Consider the following 20074-nt stretch of genomic DNA (forward strand, 5'->3'; position numbering starts at 1 on the left):
AGAAAATGGCAATATAATTGCACAAAAACCTGGAATTGTAAATGCTGCAATATACCTGCAGCACCAGGGACACCCAGATGAAAAACACCATGAAGCCATCAAACATACACCAGCGATCCTTCACATAGGAGTTATCCCCCTGTGCAGAGAGAAACCGAAAACAAAATGAGAGAATAATTGGAGGAGAAGGACAGGGGCAAGAAATATGAACATGAATAAATAAACATCGTCATTAACCGAGGCTATACTAGCTCAAGAGAGCTGATGTATTCTAACAATTACACGTTATTCTGTGATGTTTTAAGGCTTTAATAATGTCTGTCTTTATGGTTCTGAAAATTTCCCATATCAAGTGCCAAACATCACCTTCTGAAAATCTGACAGAAAAAGCTTTTTTTGTGGTAGAAAACCTTTGTGTGGAGAAAAAAAAAGAAAAGAAATGGAAAACAACAAACAGAATCTGAAATGTATGTGTATATTTTGACAGACTGGCCGTAATATCCAAACAGCCTTGTTTTTCAACATGATAAGACAAAAAATGATTAAGCCCCCGAAGTGTGCACGAACTAAAATGTCATGGGGCCAGCAAAAATGGGCATACTTAATTACCACTTACAGAGAGAGAGAGTCTGTGAGAAGCTCTTAGGGGGTCAGGCTTCCACAGGAAGAAAGGCTGCAAATAGGAGGGTGTGTTCGGAGACACTCCACAGATAAGACCATGTTTGATTACACACTGACAAGCATAAAAGCTTGCAATTACTTTATCACGCTGTGCGGATCGTTTGTTTTGTGCAGGCACTTTCATCAGCTAGCTACAAAATACAACTTCCAAGTGTCAATCAATAGGGTTATAGACGTGTTGAATAAATTTAGAAATTCAAATGTGTGATTCGTGCATCATTTGTGAAAGATGAATTTTTTATTTCTTGACAGGCGCAGAAAATAAACAGAAAAAATACCTCCCCATTTTACAGAGAAAGATGGGCTGTATCTGAACAAAAAAGGGACGATAAAGAGAAAGAAGAAGAAGGAATGTACCAGTTTTTATGCTATTTTCCTGCACTGGTGATTCCTATTCTGTGTCCTCGGGTGCCTCCCTGCTTGTTATCCTTGATTTGCCAATTAAGCTGTCCGCACTTTTTATGGTAGTAATTATGGGCTTTTCATCTGCCAGCTGTCTGTTCCTGGACGCTTCTAAAGAACATTATCTGTCTACCTCCAATTTGAATTGTGTTGATTCATCTGAATTTACAGCTCAATACAACTGCTAAGGTTGCATGTAAAGTGTGACTACAAATCTGGAGCAACACAAAAAAAGCTGACCTTACTTCATTTAGCAAAAAGTGCCTCTAAAATTAAAATGAGTACTTCAGTGTCCCCATGCTGTTTGATTGGACCAGTAACAGAGGTTTGCCTTCACTCTCTTCTTGGGGTATGCCCATTAACTATGATTCAGTTTCGTGTGAAACCATGCCAATTTGGAATGAAAAGTTAAAGAAATACCTCACCCCCCAAAATGACCATTTGTATATTAACTACTCATGCTGTTTTACACTGAATCTGTTAAAAAAACAACTTGGTAGAGAAAAAATCCAAGGCCTGAGAAAATTCTTGATGAATTGAAGTAGACATACGCATACGTATCAATGGCAACAAGATATCAAAACATTTGTTTACAAACTCTCATACAACTTTTTCAGTGTAATCCAAGTCTCATTTATCCAGTCCAATGCAAGACTGCCCTTTACGTCTATGAACTGAACTTAAAGTGAAACTTGTCTAAGCTTTTGGTCTACTGTGCCTCAATCTGTTTGTTGATTTGTGTCACTGTGTGACTTAATCAAACTCGAAGTAACCCTTTAAAACACTTCGTCAAACAGTAAAAAAAAAACAAACTAAGCGATCGAGGCAGCGGTGGACCAGCAGCTCCCATGTTTAGCTACATAAAATCAGTGTTTTTGACAATGGAATCTGACATTGAAGCCTGCAAAGACTAGATTTCACTTTTAGTTCAGAAAGGGGCTGTCTGTTTGGGAAGCACTGAGCATATGACTGGCTTCATTACCTGAGAATTGCAAGAAAAATAAAGTTGTTGTTTTTTTGTTTTTTTTTACAAATTTAACGTACCACAGGGTAATTAATTGATATAGAAATTATCATTGCAGGGTGAAGTAATCTTTTAAGCTTATCAATTTAGTGCCCCACAACCTTTTAATAGAGTTTCATCCAAATGTTTTCCCATTTGTTTTTAGATATCTTGCTACCAAATACACCAAATAAAAGAGAAATTATTCATAAAATACATCATACATAAAATATTCCCGTCATGTAAAACTGAAAAAAAAAAAATTGTATTTGCTGAGATTTATCGAAGAACTTAGGAGGCCTTCATAAAAACGCATTTTCCCCATTTAGATTTAATGTATCTTGTTAACTTGATTTTGCTGTTTCCTGTGATAATGTGACTCTGTCAGGAGCTACCTTGATGATTCCTCTGATGTGCATCTTGGCGATCATCTCGGCGGTGTAGAGGAACATGAGCAGTGTGTCCAGCGTGAACGTCACATACTGCAATGGAGGGTAATGCTCAAACGTCTTGGGGGTGTTCATACAAACAGAGATGACACTGATGATGGCACAGGCCCGCAGCAGGGAGTGCACCCACTGCAGGGAGACGACAAAAGAACAAACAATGACAAATGCTGCTATAATACTTATATTCAGGGATGAGCGAGTACATGGTCATCTCTATCTGTATCTGTAGTCATTCAAGCAACTAAGTTATCTATATCTGCATCCATACATCGAATGGGCAGGGCATGAATAAAAAGTATGTGGGGCTTAAAGCAAAAGTGGGTGGCACCTAATCAGAAGTTTTGATTAGGTGCTGATATGGGCTGATCAGAAGTTGTTGTATTTATTATTTATTTGAAAACTGTTACAGAACAAGCTTGAAAATGAGATTCAGATCATTGGTCAACACAAGAGTAAGAGCTTGAACACAACAACCCAAAGTGGGTTTTCCTCAGAGGACGGATATTGCACATCACACTTGGATGTTATTCATACTCATTTAAAGTAATTATACATGTTGGATACTTGTTTCATCCAGGTATTCAGCTCAACCGTACTTCAAATACAATACAGCTATCTAAATAACCTCGCCATCATTTTAAACAAAATTTCAAAGGGAAATACATGTTAAAAATAACTCAATATCTGGCATGATTAGAACAAAGTTAACATTGTAGGAAGTTGACCCAAGTGCACTCACTGGTTTGTTGATCCAGAAGATGTCAGCGCTGTCTGCAAGGGTCTCATCCGGCCCAAAGTCGGTCATGGGCTGGGCCTCGACCCGTGAGCTCTGTTTCCTCTTTAGCATGCTGGGGCTTGCCGTGCTATACAGAGAGTGGATCTGACAGAGAGAGGGAGGTGGACCAAACAGTGAACAAAGCAAAATAAGGAACAGGAGAACACACTGGCTGCATCCAAGTCTGGGCAGTGGCAGTACCACTTTTCTTTTTAAACTCCAATCATGTGGATTGCCTGCCATAAATGGCCACATTAGCAGTAACCATAAAGTAAAATACCAGTGGACGTCTTGAAAAATGAGTAGCTGGACAAAGCTTAGGTTAAGTAATGCTTGAATATAGTATTAACATCTTCAGTAAGCTGTGTATCAATAGTGGCTTCTGGATGCAATTACATGTAGCATTAAGCTTTACTATATTGTGATGTATATTCAGCAAAATAAACTACCCTGACTTGAATTGCCAGAACAGAGGTTGTGTTCTTTAAAATTAAAAATGTGTTGCACTGTTGAATGGCCACCGTGATACACAACGTAGCACACATGGAACACAGGACAAGTGTATTCACATCGGTACAGCTCCAGTCACTTACCATTTGAAAAGATCATACATGATCTTCATCATACTGAACACCAAGGCGCCAGTAGATTAAGCTGCGCAACCTACTGTACAGTGTGAGGAGGTGTGCATTGGTGTTACCTGTGCATGTCCATGTTTCTGTATGTTTGTGTGTGTACGCAGGAAAAAGAAAAAGTGTACAGGCCGTTTCAACATAAGAACACAAGGAGAAATGACACTCTGAATGGAGACAAAGCGCACATACCAAAGGGAAAAGTAAAGCTGAAATTGCTCCAGCACTGCACATAACATGCGATCAGGCATACCCTGTAAATAACACACAACAGTTAGTCAACATCATGGCTTATATGGTGTACAGTACACTACCCACATCTACAGTACGCTCATAGAGACAGGAATGCCCACCACGTCTGACATCAAGGCATATATGCGACACACTCTGTGAGTGAGTGAGTGACTGAGGTGTTGTGGAAGAAGGAGATGGAGTGGAGGAGGCACAGGGGGACTCACTGTGAGGCTCCTCATTGGTGCGTTCATCCCCAGGTCACAGAGGGGTGGAGAGACCAACCAGAGAGAGAGACTAGAGGTGCAAAAAGGAGAATGTCCTAAAGGCCTGGAGGTCCTGCGGCAGCAGTCAGTGAATGGTAGCAGTCATAAGAGCAGTAAAGAGGGGTGAGAAAACATATTCACAAGTGCTGCGAGCTGTAGCTTCAGCACATATACATGCAATTAATTTGGTTCACCCAACTTACGTAAAAAAAGCACATCTCTGTAACCTCCAGTGTGTGTGTAGCCATGCTGATTTTTTAGGTTATATTGGTCCAAATTGTTGAGATATTTACATCTGAAATCTCTGGCGACAGCCCAATACAATGTCTTGTCAGCACATTTGAAAACACCTCTTTCTAGAAACAATATCCATTTTACTCTGGATAATCCACAGAACACACCGCCAAAAAGTTTTGACAGGAAATACTTCTTTGGCGCAGCAGTTTCAATGAAAACATTTTCATATCAATTCAATTCAAAACTTCAAAAATTTAGGTAATAAAAGAGACACAACAAGGCTCAAAAATTAGGATTGCCTGATTTCCCAGGGCAAGTAAAATGCTATCCCGGGCTAGTGAATCTAGCAACTTGCTTTCTCAATCTGCCAAGTAGTTAAAAAAAATAATTAAACACATAGTTTATTCTGGAACTGATGATGGTTTTTGGGGCAGCCCGCCACAATTAAAACATCTGCCACCACAAACAGATTTTCTATTTTCGTTTACACATTGCATCACACTCTTGGAATGCAGAGAGCACTCTGGGCACAGACAGAGCAGCAAAACGTCAGAAACACTAAAAGTGAAACTTGACCGTTCATTCTGCTGGGTCAAAAAGCTCTGAACAGCTTGACAGATGAATTATCCACCCCACCAGTGACAAAGTACTGGGAAGAAATAACTGATGGAGAGCTCCACATGGGCTGCATTCACAGACCTGCAGAAACCTCTGAATTTCATTAGCTACAGCCACAAGCTCTAATTCTCTGAGTTGTATGAAAATAGCTAATACAACTTTTTTTTTAAAACAATGTTTTACTTTACTTTTTACTGTAACGTTGGCCAAGTAAATTTGCGACCCAAGTGAGAAAACATTAGCATTAAACCCTGCAGAAGCTCATTTTTTTTTACTTTCATTGTGCTGGGATAGAGGTAGAAATATCAGAACCAGATACCTCAGTAGATAGCTAAAACTATCTGCATGGTTAGACAGGAATTTGAGAAATTAAGTTTTTTAAGTTTTTTAAGTTTTGTGTAATTTGGGTGAACCAATCCTTCAAGAAAAAAAGCAATGAAATATAATATCAAAAACATGGAACAGTGAAGGTATATCACTGGGAGGATTAAACGAAACAACAGATTAATTTAATGTCAACAACATAAACACACAAAAAAAAATATCAAAAAAGAACAGACACCAGATGTCCAGATGAAATGTGTCACTGCATCGTGAGCTCAAAGGCAAAGGCCATCAATTATATATGATAATATCTAAAATAAACAGTAAACTGTATTTTTACATTTACAGTACTGAGCAAGACAAGGTTTGGTAGTTTGTTTTTTTTAAAGTTGATAAATTAGCACATGATCCAAAAAAGAATATGTATCAATGAAACTTCACAGGACTTGAAATTACATTTCGAACTTGTCCTTAACTGACTCAAATTCAACCAAGAACTTAAGAACTTTTTGTCAAAACCTAAATGGTACAAAACGTACATCCTTTAAAAAGTAGAAAGAGACTACGAATCTCAGCATGAGAACAAAAACACTTTAGTCAGGTTGCGAACACACACAGAACAATGCAACTGTATCAACCCTGTTTCTTTTTCTGCGCTTACCAAGAAAAGAAACTGTCCGTCCTATAAACCCCATGTAGTTAGAAGCAATTTCCCAGTGTAATTGCTACACTTAACATATGCAGATGGAGATGTGAAGAAGAGTGAAAACAAAATTACAGGGTCTAAGTGCTATTATGTGGGAGTATAGGTGGCAAAGACTGCAATTACTTTCCCATTTGGAGAGAGGACATGTTCCTCACGGGCAGGATGCGATCACTGGGCAGATTAATTGTAACTGTGAGTATTTGTTGCAAACTTTCTTCGCTAAAGTTCTATTCTCAGAGACTGCACTCTGTGGCAGTATCATCTTAATTACAACAGACAAGAAAAAGTTTGGTTGATGTGGACAGCGTGTTTGTATAGTTCTTTATTTCTCTTCATAGCCTTGAGTTGAGTGCAGGAATTTAAGAAAACTTCTCTCAAATATACAGTAGGTGCAGTTTATGCAGTGTTTGGAAAGGATACCCACACACAAATCCACTGTTTCTAAATTCCTATGTTATAAAATTCAATGACTTGTTCTTTTATAGAATAATGCAAATAATGTTCAAAGCAAAACCAATGTAACTCCCAGACTCTGTACAAAACCGTTTTTTGTTATGGGAGAGCAAATATGATCTGAGAGGTGTTTGTAAGTTTACTGTACAAAAAGCTGGAACGGAGGTTTAAAAATGTGTCATTCTCTTTTGGTTTTCAAGAGAATGGTTTGTAAAGCAATTTTTGAGGGTTACGAGTGTAAATAAATTTTGTTGTTTTTCTTTCATTCTGAAGGGTAGCTTAAGGTGATGGGTATGTAGTTTAGGCATTTAGAAGCATTTTACTTCGGCCTAAGCCTGTTCAGCCACTACATCTGTTATTTTTGTTTATACTGACTATACTGTTTATATTTATTGTAGTATGTATGATGACTGAATAAAATACTACTACTACTAATACATTCTCCAAGTAATGCTGCACTTTCATCTTCATGTTTGATTAAATTTAAGGCTGGGTGGGGTTATTAGAGCTTTTCCATTGAAAGCCCCTGTCTGCTTCATTTGACAATAATGCTGATGAAGGCAACTAGTGTGAAATCAAGTAAGCCATATTTTGATGTGAAGATTTGTACATTTGTACATTTTGTTCAAATGTCTCTTGTAACACAAAACATGACTTTTTTGTCCAGTTTATTTAATACCAATCGAGGCTTTATTTTTAGATTAATGAATTCCGTACCTTTTAACAATTTTAAAGGATCCACGGGAACCCTGCCAACATGTCGGCCAAAAAGACATTAAATGTATATACTGGATACCCACTTCCTCCTTGGTAACCTACCCACCTGCTTAGCAGTACACCCTCTTTATCAACAACCACTACAGCACTGGTGGTAGTACTGTCTGTCAGCGAATTTCATGAAAAAAATACTGCGTGAAAATGTAACTTGACAAACTACTGTGGGCATAACTTGAAGAAAAATCAAAAACAATCTTAGTATTATTGTTAAAACTACACCAATTAGGTTTTTCAGAAAGCAGGTTATGTGAAAACTCTGAGTATGTTAACCCTGTGATGAGGGAAACTCTGCGTTATCCGTTCCAGAAAGAGAGTTAAGTCAAACTCTGAGTCAATCACCATGGTAACTGACTGTGAACATAACCTGCTCACTCGCAGGTTTTCTTTAAGAAACACCAAGTTTCCACCTGTCTCCTCCCACCTGAAGCAAGCTGTCAGACACGGATTGTCCGTATTTTTGAAATCCGACCAATATCGAGGATTTTCAGGTCTCGATTGGATGTGCTTTCATTCCCTGATGAATATTTGTTATAATGGCGCAGTTTGTTTTTTTTTCATTACACTCAATCATTCATCTTAATAATATTCTCCGACTACACATATCCAATCTCACACCGTCTCTCTGTTAGCTGAGTAGAACTCAAATGTTAATGTTTTTTATAATTAGTATTTTATATAATCTTCATATATACAACACCAACATTTTAGTCTACAAATTGATGACTCCAGTATGGATAAAATAAATAAAAGTTAATAAAATAAAACCTAAGATTAATATTTTAAAAACAATAAAATGAAACAAATCTCCAATAATACACAATCACTACAGTAATTCTCAGTCCTATGAACAAAGTTAATATTGTGTTCACAGTGTATGTTTTATATCAATATCAGATGTTAATTTAGTCAGCAGGATATTAGGTGAGAGGATATATACGTGTTATAACAGCATTCTGTTGGAAGTTTAAATGACTACATGTTGAAATAGCTACTGAATGAATATTTACTTTGTTTATTGACAAATATGAATAAAATCAAAGTGAGGTCAGCCTAAGATTACAGCCTAGCAAAATAAGCCTTACCTTTCTGAATAATGTTTTTATATTTCATTTTCAGTTGCTTCCAAATGCATTTTCCCCCTGTGTGTTTGCACCTAAATGAAAATCCAAATGTATTCAATCCACCACTTTTTCACCTGTAGGCTATGATTTTAATAAAGTGCGGTTAATGTAAAGTCAATGGACAAGTGCATTCAAACTTAAGCATTGACTGAAATGACACAGGCAGTGTTTTTTTCCCCTTAGCTGCTGCAACTATGTTACTTTTCTTTTTAAATAGGGGATCATATTCGCCGTAGATATCATGGGGACCTCTAGGTCCAATGAGATAAAGTAGCTTGGTTTCTGTTTCGCAGCGGTTGCTATGGTGAATCGAGGTGTCAGGGCTCTATTCATGATCACCTTTATTGAGGTTGTGCACACACTGAACTCAGGGTGAACATACTCAGAGTTGATTGAACTAACTCTGATCAGCTGTTTGGAACCACATACATAGAGTTTCCCATCTCGGAGTAAATCAAATCAGAGCTCAGGGTTAGACTCAGATTTTGTTGAACCTACTTTCTGGAATACCAACCCAGGAGTTCAGATACAACTTGCTCCATTATGGCTGACCCACTGTGGCCTCGCAGGCTTTTAATGTAACCCTGTTGAATCGTTTTTGGGAAAGTGCTCACCCTCCTCATCAGCACATGACAAGCTGCTGTGACATATGACCCATTTCACGTCCTGTAAAATTGCTATTACACAAGTGGATATCAATCAAGAAATGCAAATCCATACTAAGATTAAAAGCTGAATGGATGACATCGACGGAGCCAAGGTTACTATGGAAACGGATGAGAGCTAAGGTGCTACATTGGGCAGAAACAAGCTAACCACAGTATGTTTACACAAATTTGGGCGAGAATAGGTGTTAAACCAAGATAATATGATATGTAACAACGTGGCCATGTGATAGTGCAGCAAATACACGACAATATTGTATCAAGGCCTACTCCGGAGGACGACAATCTCTCCACTTCCTGGAGGACCAACAAGCTAGCGCGCAGCAGCACGAGCCGTCAGCAGCATCCTTAAAGCACAACAGCTGGAGGTCCAGTTACACACTCGACGAGTGTAGCAGCTGATAGAGAAAAACATACTGAATCACTTACGAAAGCAGGGTTTCCCTTATCTGTCGTGCCTCGTCCTGTCCATGACATCAGCTGTTTTTCCGGGTGTGTTGGGATCGTGTGGGAAGAGTGCGGGAGCGCGCGCAGGCAGGTTCCAATCACATCAACAGCACCAGCGCGTGCAGCGGAGGCGCGCAGCCGTCTCCATGGTAACACTCGAGGGTCCTCAGGTTGCTGCATCACAACAATCTCCCAAATATTTGCCTCGGTTGCTCTCAGCTGTTTTAGCTCTGTAATGGTAAATTGTGACACACTAACTCTTCCATTATCACACAAAAAGGAAAAAGATATTAGGCTATTATTATTTCCCTCTTTTAAAGGTCCTGTATTATAAAACGTCAGATTCTCATGTCTAAGTTAATAGAAAGCTGGTATAAATGCTATATACATATTGATATTGTGAAAATATCAAGAAAGAGAAAGGCACACAGTCCATACTAAGAAACTGTGACTTTTTGGTTTTATTTTTACTTGTTTTATTCTTATATATTTACATATACATTATTTTCTCTAGTAAATGTCATAATCCTACATATGAATATATTGCCCTTTACCCCCTGTTTTCTGTTTGCTTGTATTCCTATACCTATTTAATTAATTAATTGCAAAAAAACATGCCTCTAAACAAGCCATCAGGATTTCTGTCTATTTGTAATGTCACAGATATAAGCTACTATATAAATCATTTTAATTTTAAATGTAACATTCTAATTTGGCCCCTTTGTATTTCCTGTTTGATTTACAGTGTATGTGAAAAAAACAGGATTTTAGAAAGAGGGTGAATATAAGCATATTCAGGCAGTTAGTTTGAGAAAAATAAGGTGGTTTTTGAACATTCAAGCATGTTTTGGCAGAAACCCAAGATACAAGTATGAACCTGAAAATGAGCGTAATATGGGACCTTTACTTACTGTCATTCAATAACATGAATCACAAGTAGCAGGTAAACCACTGTTTTTTTTCTAATGGGTTTAAGTTTGCCCGGTAAAACAAAGCATTCACTTTTTTATGCATACCTATAATTGAAGTCCTCATACATTATTGAGCTGAGTAAAGTGCTGTCAGGTCAATTCAGAACATGTAGAGTTCCTGTGGGATGAAAGGTGCAAGTTGAAACTTTCACTTCAGACTGCGGGCTGTGTGCAGCTGCTCAAAGGCCTTTCTTTCCTTTGGCCTGGGCTTGTATCGAGCAGTTTAAATGCTGCCAGAGTACAAAATGTGCAGACTGTTGTCTGAAGGAAGTTTTACATGTACATCATTAGTTTCTTTAAAAAACATCACGTTAAAGCAATTACTCAATGAGCTGATTCTTTTATTGAATTAAGTATGTGGAGGTATGGGCAGATTATAAGACAACTGGCCCCTGGGCATTTATTTATGTATGTACTTATTTATTTATTTTACCTTACTTTATTCATTTATTTTTGGGGGGTATTTTGGTTCTGTAGTTATTTTGTATCTCTCTTTAGTAAATTTGCCCCATTTGGTGGTCATTTCATGTCTCTTTCAGTTAATTTTAGGGTACTTTAATGTCTTTAATGCCATTTTGCATCTCTTTGTAGCCATTTTCTGTCTGTTTTGGTTGTTTTGCCTGTTTTTGTAGTAATTTTGTGTCTCTTTTTGTTTGTTTACGCAGCTAGTTTTATGTGTTTTTTGGTCATTTACATCTATTTGTAATGTTGCTCTTTGGTTATTTTGCCCTTTTTTGTATCTTTTTGTAATTGTTTTGAGTTTTAGATCCTTTTTAAAATCTCTTTGTAGTCATTATGTGTCAGTTATTGGTTGTTTTTCCCCTTTTTGTAGTTGTTTTGTGTCTCTTTTATTTCTTGTCTCTTTCTGGTTGGTATGAGTTAATTTGAGTGATATGTTGCATGTAAAGGCCAGGAGGCCCCTGATCATTTGGGCCCCTAGGCCTGTGCCTGGTAGGCCCATTCAGTAATCCATCCATGTGTGGAGGTCACTTTACATGCCATCTTTTGTTTTGTTTTATTTTCCTCTCATGTAAATAACTGTCCAAACATGTTTATCTTCATATTTTATCGTGCAACATGCCAGGTGTTGGTATAGCGGGTGAAAAAAGTCCCAATCATTTTAATGATACAATACCAACAAATGATTCAGTGAAGATGTTAAATAAGTTTTAACTCAATTCAATAATTTAGTCTTTGTTTGAGAAATGACAGTGCTGGCAAATCCTTAAATTCACGCTTTGCTAAAGGACTGTCCATTTATAGCAAAAAGTTATACATGCAATTACATTTTATGAGAGAAACCTCCACAAAAGCAGTAACAAGGATGCTTTAGTGAAAAATAGCACATGCATGAACATCATATTAACACATAAGGAGCCAAAACGGGGGCATTGGAGGGCATGCATATATCAGCACAGCCATAAAAAGTACAAATGATGTCAATCAAACAGGCCTTTCTCTCTGCAGATATTTCTGACATGTTATGGCAAGTGGAACTAATACCACTAACGAAGCCTAGTGAGCCATTTTTTACAAGTTCCTGCAGCTGACAAAACTGAACGGGATGCATTGTTTCCTTCTATGGTGTCAAAACGTCCACAGTGAAAAAGGTCTTAAATGCAACTTCAGATCGTTTCTGCAAACAAAGGCATGCTGTCCTCTGACTCCACCGCTGTTTTAAAAGCCAGCTCGGTCCAAACATTGATCCAAATTGTAGTGTCTTTTGAGACTAACTGAAATTGAATTTTTGCATTCAAGTTTACTTAAAACGACATTAGTTCTGTCGGATCAGAGTCAAAATGCGTTATTATTTCTGCAGTGTCGTTCTGAGCACACTCTATTTTGAGACGTCATGGAAAAGCACAGGTGTTACTAAGAACATTAGCCATGACTCTTTTCCATTCAAGTGTCCCACTAAGCTATGACTAAGCTATGTGTGACACTGAGCCAGCACGCACAACACCAGGACCCAGAACCTGGAGCAGCTAAACAGGATCCAGCCATTATTATGTTATCATTCACACCTGTGCTTTCTCCCATTGCAACACATCAAAATGTCCTCAGAAAAAGGGCCTATTACATCAGAAGGAAAGATAGAAACAAAACTACAGCACTCTGGAGAGATCATCTGGAAAATGGAAGGGGAAAAAAGTGAAACAAAACATTAAAAAAAAATAGTCTGCTTCTAATTACATCTCAAACTGGTGACTTAACTTTTTATTTTGGCAGTTTTCCGCACTCCAGCTCCTGCCCAGGCCTGTGTCTGAGAGTCAAGACTAATCAAAGGCACTTGTATGGAGAGAACTGTTGGCCTCTGAAGGGATTGAGCCAGTTCAGGCCAGCCTGCTGCTCTTTCTCTCCTTCTCTCCTTTTTCTTTCCCCTCTCACTCTCTCTTCCTGTCCTGTCTGTTTAAGGAGAGAAAGATTGGGAAATTCCTTCAAGCTACTTTACTTCAGGTTTCTGTGGGATTTAAACATGCACACTGAGGTTTTGGTACAGTCCATGTTGGTGCCGTTGTTTCTGATTCTGCTCTCTGCCGTGGAGGACACTTTGTTACAATCGGTGAGGTGAGTTTCCGCACAGCTTTGTTTTTTTCTTAGTTTATTTTGGGGTAGTCTAGAGAGCAAGAGGGAAGAGGGAGGTGCAGAGTTTTGCTGACAAAGACAACATTTGGAGAGCACAATAAGGGAAAGTTTAGGGGTGCCTATACATGTAGTTTGCACTTGCACTTTTTTGTGCAGTTTTCTTTATGCTGCTTTACTTGCCAATAATCCTGTATGCAAAGTCATCGGGGAAAAGGCTGCTGCTGTTTCCATTATTCAGCATTCGAATAACACTTTTTCTAAATTTAAGTACATTCATTTAGTTTCATTTGGATGCCTCAGCTGATACGATAGTGTTATGACAGCTTTTGTGGTTGTGTGATTGGCGCAGGAGGTTTTAGTGTCATTTTGGCTGAAGAAACGGTTATGTGTCTCAAAATCTTTTAGTCATTAACAAGGAGGATCCAATTCAAAAACCTGCATTTATGCAAAAAACTTAACTGCAATTTGTAGCCTTTTGCATCATACTTTTTTTGCTTTTTGATCAAATTTAGGAATGCTACACTTAAGCCCCCTAATGCTGTGAAGCCTTTTTGCTTTTTCAGGAAATCTTACATTTTATTGGAATAAAGCGTAAAAATGGAAAGAATTACATGGAGTTTATCACAGAAATTGGCTAAAATATGAAAAATGAATTTTTGTTTACCTTGGCTTTTAACAGTTGAGCCTGATTCAGCAGACCTGTAAATGCTGCCATATGATTCAAACTTAACGCAGCTGCAGAGGGGGTGTTTTCTCCAGCAGGTGCACTGTGTCTGTGTAGCAAATATGTTATAGCGTACGGTGCACAGCACTTATTAGACGGCAGTGGCAAACCCACATATGCTTTACCGCAGGAAGCAACAGCTCCCAAGAATCCAGGTGATTACAGTGTTTCCCTCTGTTTTTAATTATGCATATCCAAATAATTCCTACCTTGTTTGTTTACCTGGTGTGTCATCATAACAACTTGACAGTGACAAAAAGGAGTAGGTGTGAAACACTCAATAATGGAGGTTGTGTTTTGCAACCTCAATTGTAAGAACGCAAGCAAAGAGGAAGTGCCATGGCATTTGCATGTACGAACATTGTTCAAGCCAATCAACATCCAGAATGTCAACAACTTCTTAGAGATCCATGATTAAGACTCCGCCTGCAACCTATTTATAAAACTCACAGTCACAGTATATATAACCATTATTTATCTTTACACAGGCGTTACCCCCTTACAGGCCCTATAGTTTAGGGGACAAAACAAGCTGCCAGAAAAAACACCTTTTCTTACCTTCATATCTTTTTCCTTTTTTGGCAGTAAGTTAGCTTGTGGTTTCATTTGTATCTAGGGCTATTTTGTTTGTAACTTACTCACTGGTAATACAAGGGTTAAACTGCCCCACCTGACTTCTCATTTTCCTCATGTAGCCCTATGTTCTCTCTCTCTCCCCTGGACCCACTTGAGGGTCATAAAACAAGGCTTTGCAAGAACTTTGCCATAAAAATAATTAAAATTACAAGTAATATGATGGTCTTTTTTTAAAAAAAAAAATAAAATCCGGCTGTCTATGGAGTAGAGAGAAGTAATTACTTTTGAAATAATTCTCTGTGACCAGAGAAAAGGCTGTGGCATTTGCTTTTGTTCAAGAAGTAGAAAACTACCAGAATGCACTCTGCGGCACAGGACTAACCGATGCTCCTCCTGTTGGTAATGTCATGCAAGCTTGGCTGTTTTTTTTACAATGATGAGAAATAGGCAACAGAGTAAAACAATTTTGGTTTAAATTTTGATCAGCACTGCTTAGTTCCAGTTTTATCGCAGTTTTTTGAGCCCCTGTTTTAAAAATACATGAAATGACATGGCACCTCTTTTTTTTTTTTTTTTTTACTAATTCTTGTATTACAGCCAAACTGTGCACTAAATATGGTACTGAAGACAATTTAGCCAAGACAAAGGCAACACAGTCACAGAATCCTGATATTTGATCAGCACTGCAGTTTTACCGTTTTGTCTTCTATACTCTTTGTGTTCATGGCTGCTGGTATACAAAATGTGGGTGCTGGCAAGATGGAGGGAAGTTAACTGTAGCTTCAGCGATCCAAAGAATTAACGGCCACGCGACGTTCTCCTTGCTTCCTCACCGCTGAACACCTTCAACCTCGTACACCTTCACACACCGTGAAAACTGAAACAAAAAATAAGACATAAAAGTTTGAAAACGAACATTTCTCATCTAGAGTCCATCATAAAGCAGTTCAATTAGCACGACAAAATGTGCCGAAATAAAACAAAATGTCCAAAAAACGCACCACTAATTCAATTTTCAATTTTATTTATAAAGCCCATTATCACAAAACACTTTTTAAAACACGCTTTACAGCATACGTACAACATCCCTCCGCCCTTAGACCATGACATCATCTAAGAGCGACCTCTTCCAGGACGGACAGACATGCAATAAATGTCGTAAATAACAATTAAATTACAGTAGTTATCACTGCTGTCCATATAAAACACATTATTAACATTATACACAATATGAAAGAAAATAAGGAACAATTATCATGTGCGCCTCTAGGACCACACGTACAATAGCGTTACTCTAGAGTCGTACGTTCGCCGTTTGCAGCCATGTTGCTCTTACCCACAATGCTACTGACAAAACGTCACATATTTCCCACAATGCCGTCAGCTACACTGCTGTGGTGTTACTCTCTGCATTTATAAAAACCTTACAGCTATATATTTTTAGCCAACATTTTTAAAGTACTTTTAATACACATTTTTATTACATCTTTTACTCTTTTTAACACCTTATTTATTATATTTTTAATGACTTTTAACACCTTTATGAACTTAAAGGTAATGAATAACTTAAACATATAAAATAAACACATCAATAAAACTGTCTCTGGGACAGTTGCATTTATGATATTTTATTTCCACAGATGGAAATTATGATACGAGGCTGGTTGAAAATTGGCAAAGTAATACTTTTAAAGCTTTAGTTTGTACATTTTGGATGAGACAGTGAAAGGGGAAAGCAGATGTAGCACCCTCCAATGATACGCAGGAGGTCATGATTAAAAAACTGGGTTTAATCCATCCAAACTAACCGAGTCAAAGAGAGAAAAAATGAAGAATACAATAAATGAAAAGCATGTATGAATGCCTTGTGTTTACACATACAGCAGTCAGGATATAAACTAGCATACATATATTACACAGCAGAACTTGTAGCTTGCCTTGAAATTTTTCCTTTTTATGTTTTTTAATTCACTAAGAAATCGTTTTTTTCTGCACTCTAAAGTTACAAACACACATAGCATGTAAAATTACTCACAATACATCAGCCAAATACATCAAGGCAATCACAACCGTTAGATTAACCTCTTAATTACTGCAAACTTTTAACAAATAAATCTGAACTACAATCAAACATACCTCACAGGCTGCTTTTCTCTTAAGAGGAGCTAAATCTTCCTGTATTTGTTCTACTGGTTGTCTTCTTCCAGGTTTATCTGCTGATATTATTATTATTATTATTATTATTATTATTTGACGCAGCTAACGCTCTCCCCTTCTTCTGCTTTATTTTGGCGCTTCGCTCACCAGGTGTTTGTTTAATTAATTCCGGGCGGACCACTAGCGCAGCGGTAATTAGTTCCGCCTCCGAGACTAATATTATTACACATGGGACCCAAAAATACCAGGATTAACAGCTAAAAATTAAAGTGATGTTAAAAGGCAGTTACAGCAGATACCGTAAGAACAAAATGGATTGAGTCTCTGCTTCTTGGTTACTGTAAAACTTCATTTAAAAGCCTGGGCTGTTATTTGCTTAAAAACTTTACAGGCTTATGTTTGGGACTTGTGTCTATACAACACTAGCTTTTTATTCCTTTCACTTAACAATGTTGCCAAGCACAGACAGAAATACTGTCAAATTGTTTCATTAAACATCTTTTTTTGCATCTATTGTTTACTCTGGCAGTATTACTTCTTCTTTGGTGCTAATGGTTTCTGTCAAATTAAGTGAACGATTAAATTTTAAAGAATTTACCAAGCTAAATATGTGTGTAACATATCCATATCGACAAAAAATTCAAACGTATATTTGTATGCGTTATCAAACCAGCTGACTAACATTATTTCCACCAGGTAGCTAACAACTCGGTTTTATACAAATATAAAATTTCTATAATCTATAATTTCTGCATGGTAATCAGGCCTCTAATTGAGACAGGCCTTTATTTGTCTAAATGTGTAGCTACACTGGGCTAATAAAGGGACTAGGCATCTAATTGGGACTATGCTTGTATTAGAAGTTTTACAGTACTTTATGTCATTTCTTATTTAATAATCCTCGTTCAAAGCATAATGTATTACAGGACCAGTTACAGATATTTTTTCGGCATATCGCAGGCTGTTTAGACAGATTCAGCAGTGTGAAAACTGTTTGCTTTCTCTTTGATGTTTTTTATGCATTAAGGAAAAAGATTACAGACCACCTATTTCCTTTCATGCAGTAACAGAACAAGCATTCATGTTGGTGATCAGTTGATCATTAGCTTTAGTCTTTGTGTTGTGTTCACATTATTGTTTGCAGAATTTGGGAGGCAGCATCAGCAGTTTTTAACAGAAGTGGTGAGGTGGCATTACTTAACTTTTTTGGTCCTTACGGCCAGCTTGATGTGTCACAGCCCTAATTGTAGGTTGCTCACTGAGCACACATTGTACCTGCAATTATATAATTTTGTTCTTTTCTGCTGGAAGAATAGCACTGTTGCTTTATCTATTTATGTAACTGTAGGCCAAAGTGCTAGTTCTTTTGCTGATTTATTGTGCTAATTTAATGTGGTTTATCTCTTTCTATGGCTTTTTTCATATTTGTGTAATTTCTTTCTCATTTGACAAAAACAATATTTTGTTGAGTTATCCCTACAATGAGGTATTCAAGCAGTAATGACTGTTATTTGGGGGAATAGTTGGATGCAATATATTTGCACTACATGTTTAAGTCCAATAATCTTACATATCCATTACTGATAAAGACGATGAGGCCTGCACTTGAATTAAAATAAATACAGCATACAGCACATATCCAGATCCAGATCCCTTGAATTTTTTTTGCATCCCAGTTTCACTCCAGCCCACTGCTGTGGCAATAACATCAAGAAGCTCTGTCTTTCTCATTCGCACAGAGGCTGCGGGTTCCATAGTGCATGCCGTGCAGACACAAACTATGCAATTTTTCCCTTCCAAGTGAAAGGGGGAAAATGCATTGAGCTGCACTGTCCTGGATGTAAAAGAACACCTGTTGTTCTTATGTGCAGCAGCAGTAACTGTTTGAGGGAAATCTCCTCAATGGGCTCAAATGGCTCCTCTTAACAAAGGCATGAGACATACAGAAGGACTCACTGGGTGACTGACAGAACCATAGTTGTCCTCTGTTGCCCTCACCCTCTGTCATTTTGAGACCAGACAGTGATGTCATGCCGAGATCTGGTTTACGATGTTGTGGTGCAGCCGTTACTTGTCTGGTGACAATGTAAATTTGCCAATTTGTTTGTTTGAGCAGGATGGGGCAGCGTAAAAGAGTAGGAGGACGAGACGAGGGCAGTGCCAAAATCCCTCTCTGTTTACTGCACAACATACCTGATGGGGACAGGCAGATTGCTTTGCTCTGATTTTGCCGCTTGCGGTTTTCTTATGACTTGCTCATACAAACAGCTACACACTCAACACTGCGTCCTCTTGTGTCCTGTGCAACACACTTGAGCCCCAAAAAGCTACACATTTTTTATGGTGTTAAGATACAAACACTTAAAGTAAATTTGACAAATCCACCATCCACCTGGTCCCGTCCACTGGTGTATCATATGGCCGCAATAGTTTACGTCCAGCCACGTCATCAACTAACACCTCCTGTTAGCGTATTATACGACCACAGCAGGTGCCATTAAACCAGCCAGTGGCATATCATACCACTTATTAAAGGTGGCTTTTGGCGTCAGCATCATACTGTACTACAAGTACTTGTCCAAATTGCACCAAATTCGATAATCCGTGGGTCACTAGCATTACACCTGCCAGGCGTGAAGCAGAAAGGACAAATGGTTCTTGAGATATGCAAAGGACACACACAAAGACAGACGGACAATCAGAAAGATTTCTAACGTCATGGTTAGATGGTGCACTTTATATTTGGTCCGCCATTAATTTGAGTGTCTAAATTCTGAGTGTGAAAAACGAACCACTATGTTATGCCCTCAACAACTGGATAAAAAAGTAGTGGCCGTGGCGTGGACACTACTGTCTGATAACAATCACACAATACAATGCTTTTATAGGTGACAAAATTACCATTGTGCAACTAAAAATGATTAACAAGCCCCTGAAATCTCAGTTTACCAGTCACTATTGGGTAAAATACACTCAGTGGCTGTTATAAACAGGGGGGGTTGCTTGACCACTTCAAGTCCTCTCAGTGTTATGTTGTCAGGAAAAAGGATAAGGGCTCATTCTGACAAGCAGATCTATTCACAACTCTGTGCGCCGCTCGGCAGAGGAGTGGTCAGTTCAAAAAGGCCATCAGTGGGTGAAGCCTGCGTGAACTGGAACTCGTACAGTATAACCTCCCCATGACACATGAAACACATCTTTATTTAATTTTAATGGGAGTGTCAGGAACACTCGATCTGCTGATTGTTTAAAGTGTGTCCACTGTTCCCAAAA

At 38.1% G+C, this 20074-nt stretch overlaps 2 protein-coding genes across 7 annotated transcripts in view; one reads left to right on the top strand and one right to left on the bottom strand.

The window, feature by feature from the left end:
- Positions 1–9930, bottom strand: part of nalcn (sodium leak channel, non-selective) — an 89237-nt gene extending 79307 nt beyond the window's left edge. Inside the window, exons 1-6 of one of the 6 annotated variants that reach the window (XM_088083486.1) lie at positions 9770–9905; positions 4401–4512; positions 4135–4196; positions 3275–3415; positions 2482–2664; positions 56–139 (exon numbers count right to left, since the gene is read on the bottom strand). In XM_088083486.1, the coding sequence (XP_087939612.1) occupies positions 56–139; positions 2482–2664; positions 3275–3415; positions 4135–4176 (450 nt within the window). In that variant the 5' untranslated portion in view covers positions 4177–4196; positions 4401–4512; positions 9770–9905. Of the gene's footprint in view, positions 1–55; positions 140–2481; positions 2665–3274; positions 3416–4134; positions 4197–4400; positions 4513–9769 lie in introns of all 6 variants that reach the window. The other 5 variants (XM_088083487.1, XM_088083488.1, XM_088083489.1 and 2 more) reach the window with 5 other exon arrangements.
- Positions 9931–12989: 3059 nt separating this feature from the next.
- The window catches only part of itgbl1 (integrin, beta-like 1), a 66601-nt gene continuing 59516 nt past the window's right edge, over positions 12990–20074 (top strand). Inside the window, exon 1 of the mRNA XM_042495170.2 lies at positions 12990–13326. Coding sequence (XP_042351104.1) covers positions 13235–13326 — 92 coding nt within the window. The 5' untranslated portion in view covers positions 12990–13234. The remainder of the gene's footprint in view (positions 13327–20074) is intronic.

Source organism: Plectropomus leopardus, chromosome 10 (genome assembly GCF_026936395.1).
Source record: "Plectropomus leopardus strain MGB_pleo_1.0 chromosome 10, ASM2693639v1, whole genome shotgun sequence".
In the NCBI taxonomy this organism is placed as follows: domain Eukaryota; kingdom Metazoa; phylum Chordata; class Actinopteri; order Perciformes; family Serranidae; genus Plectropomus; species Plectropomus leopardus.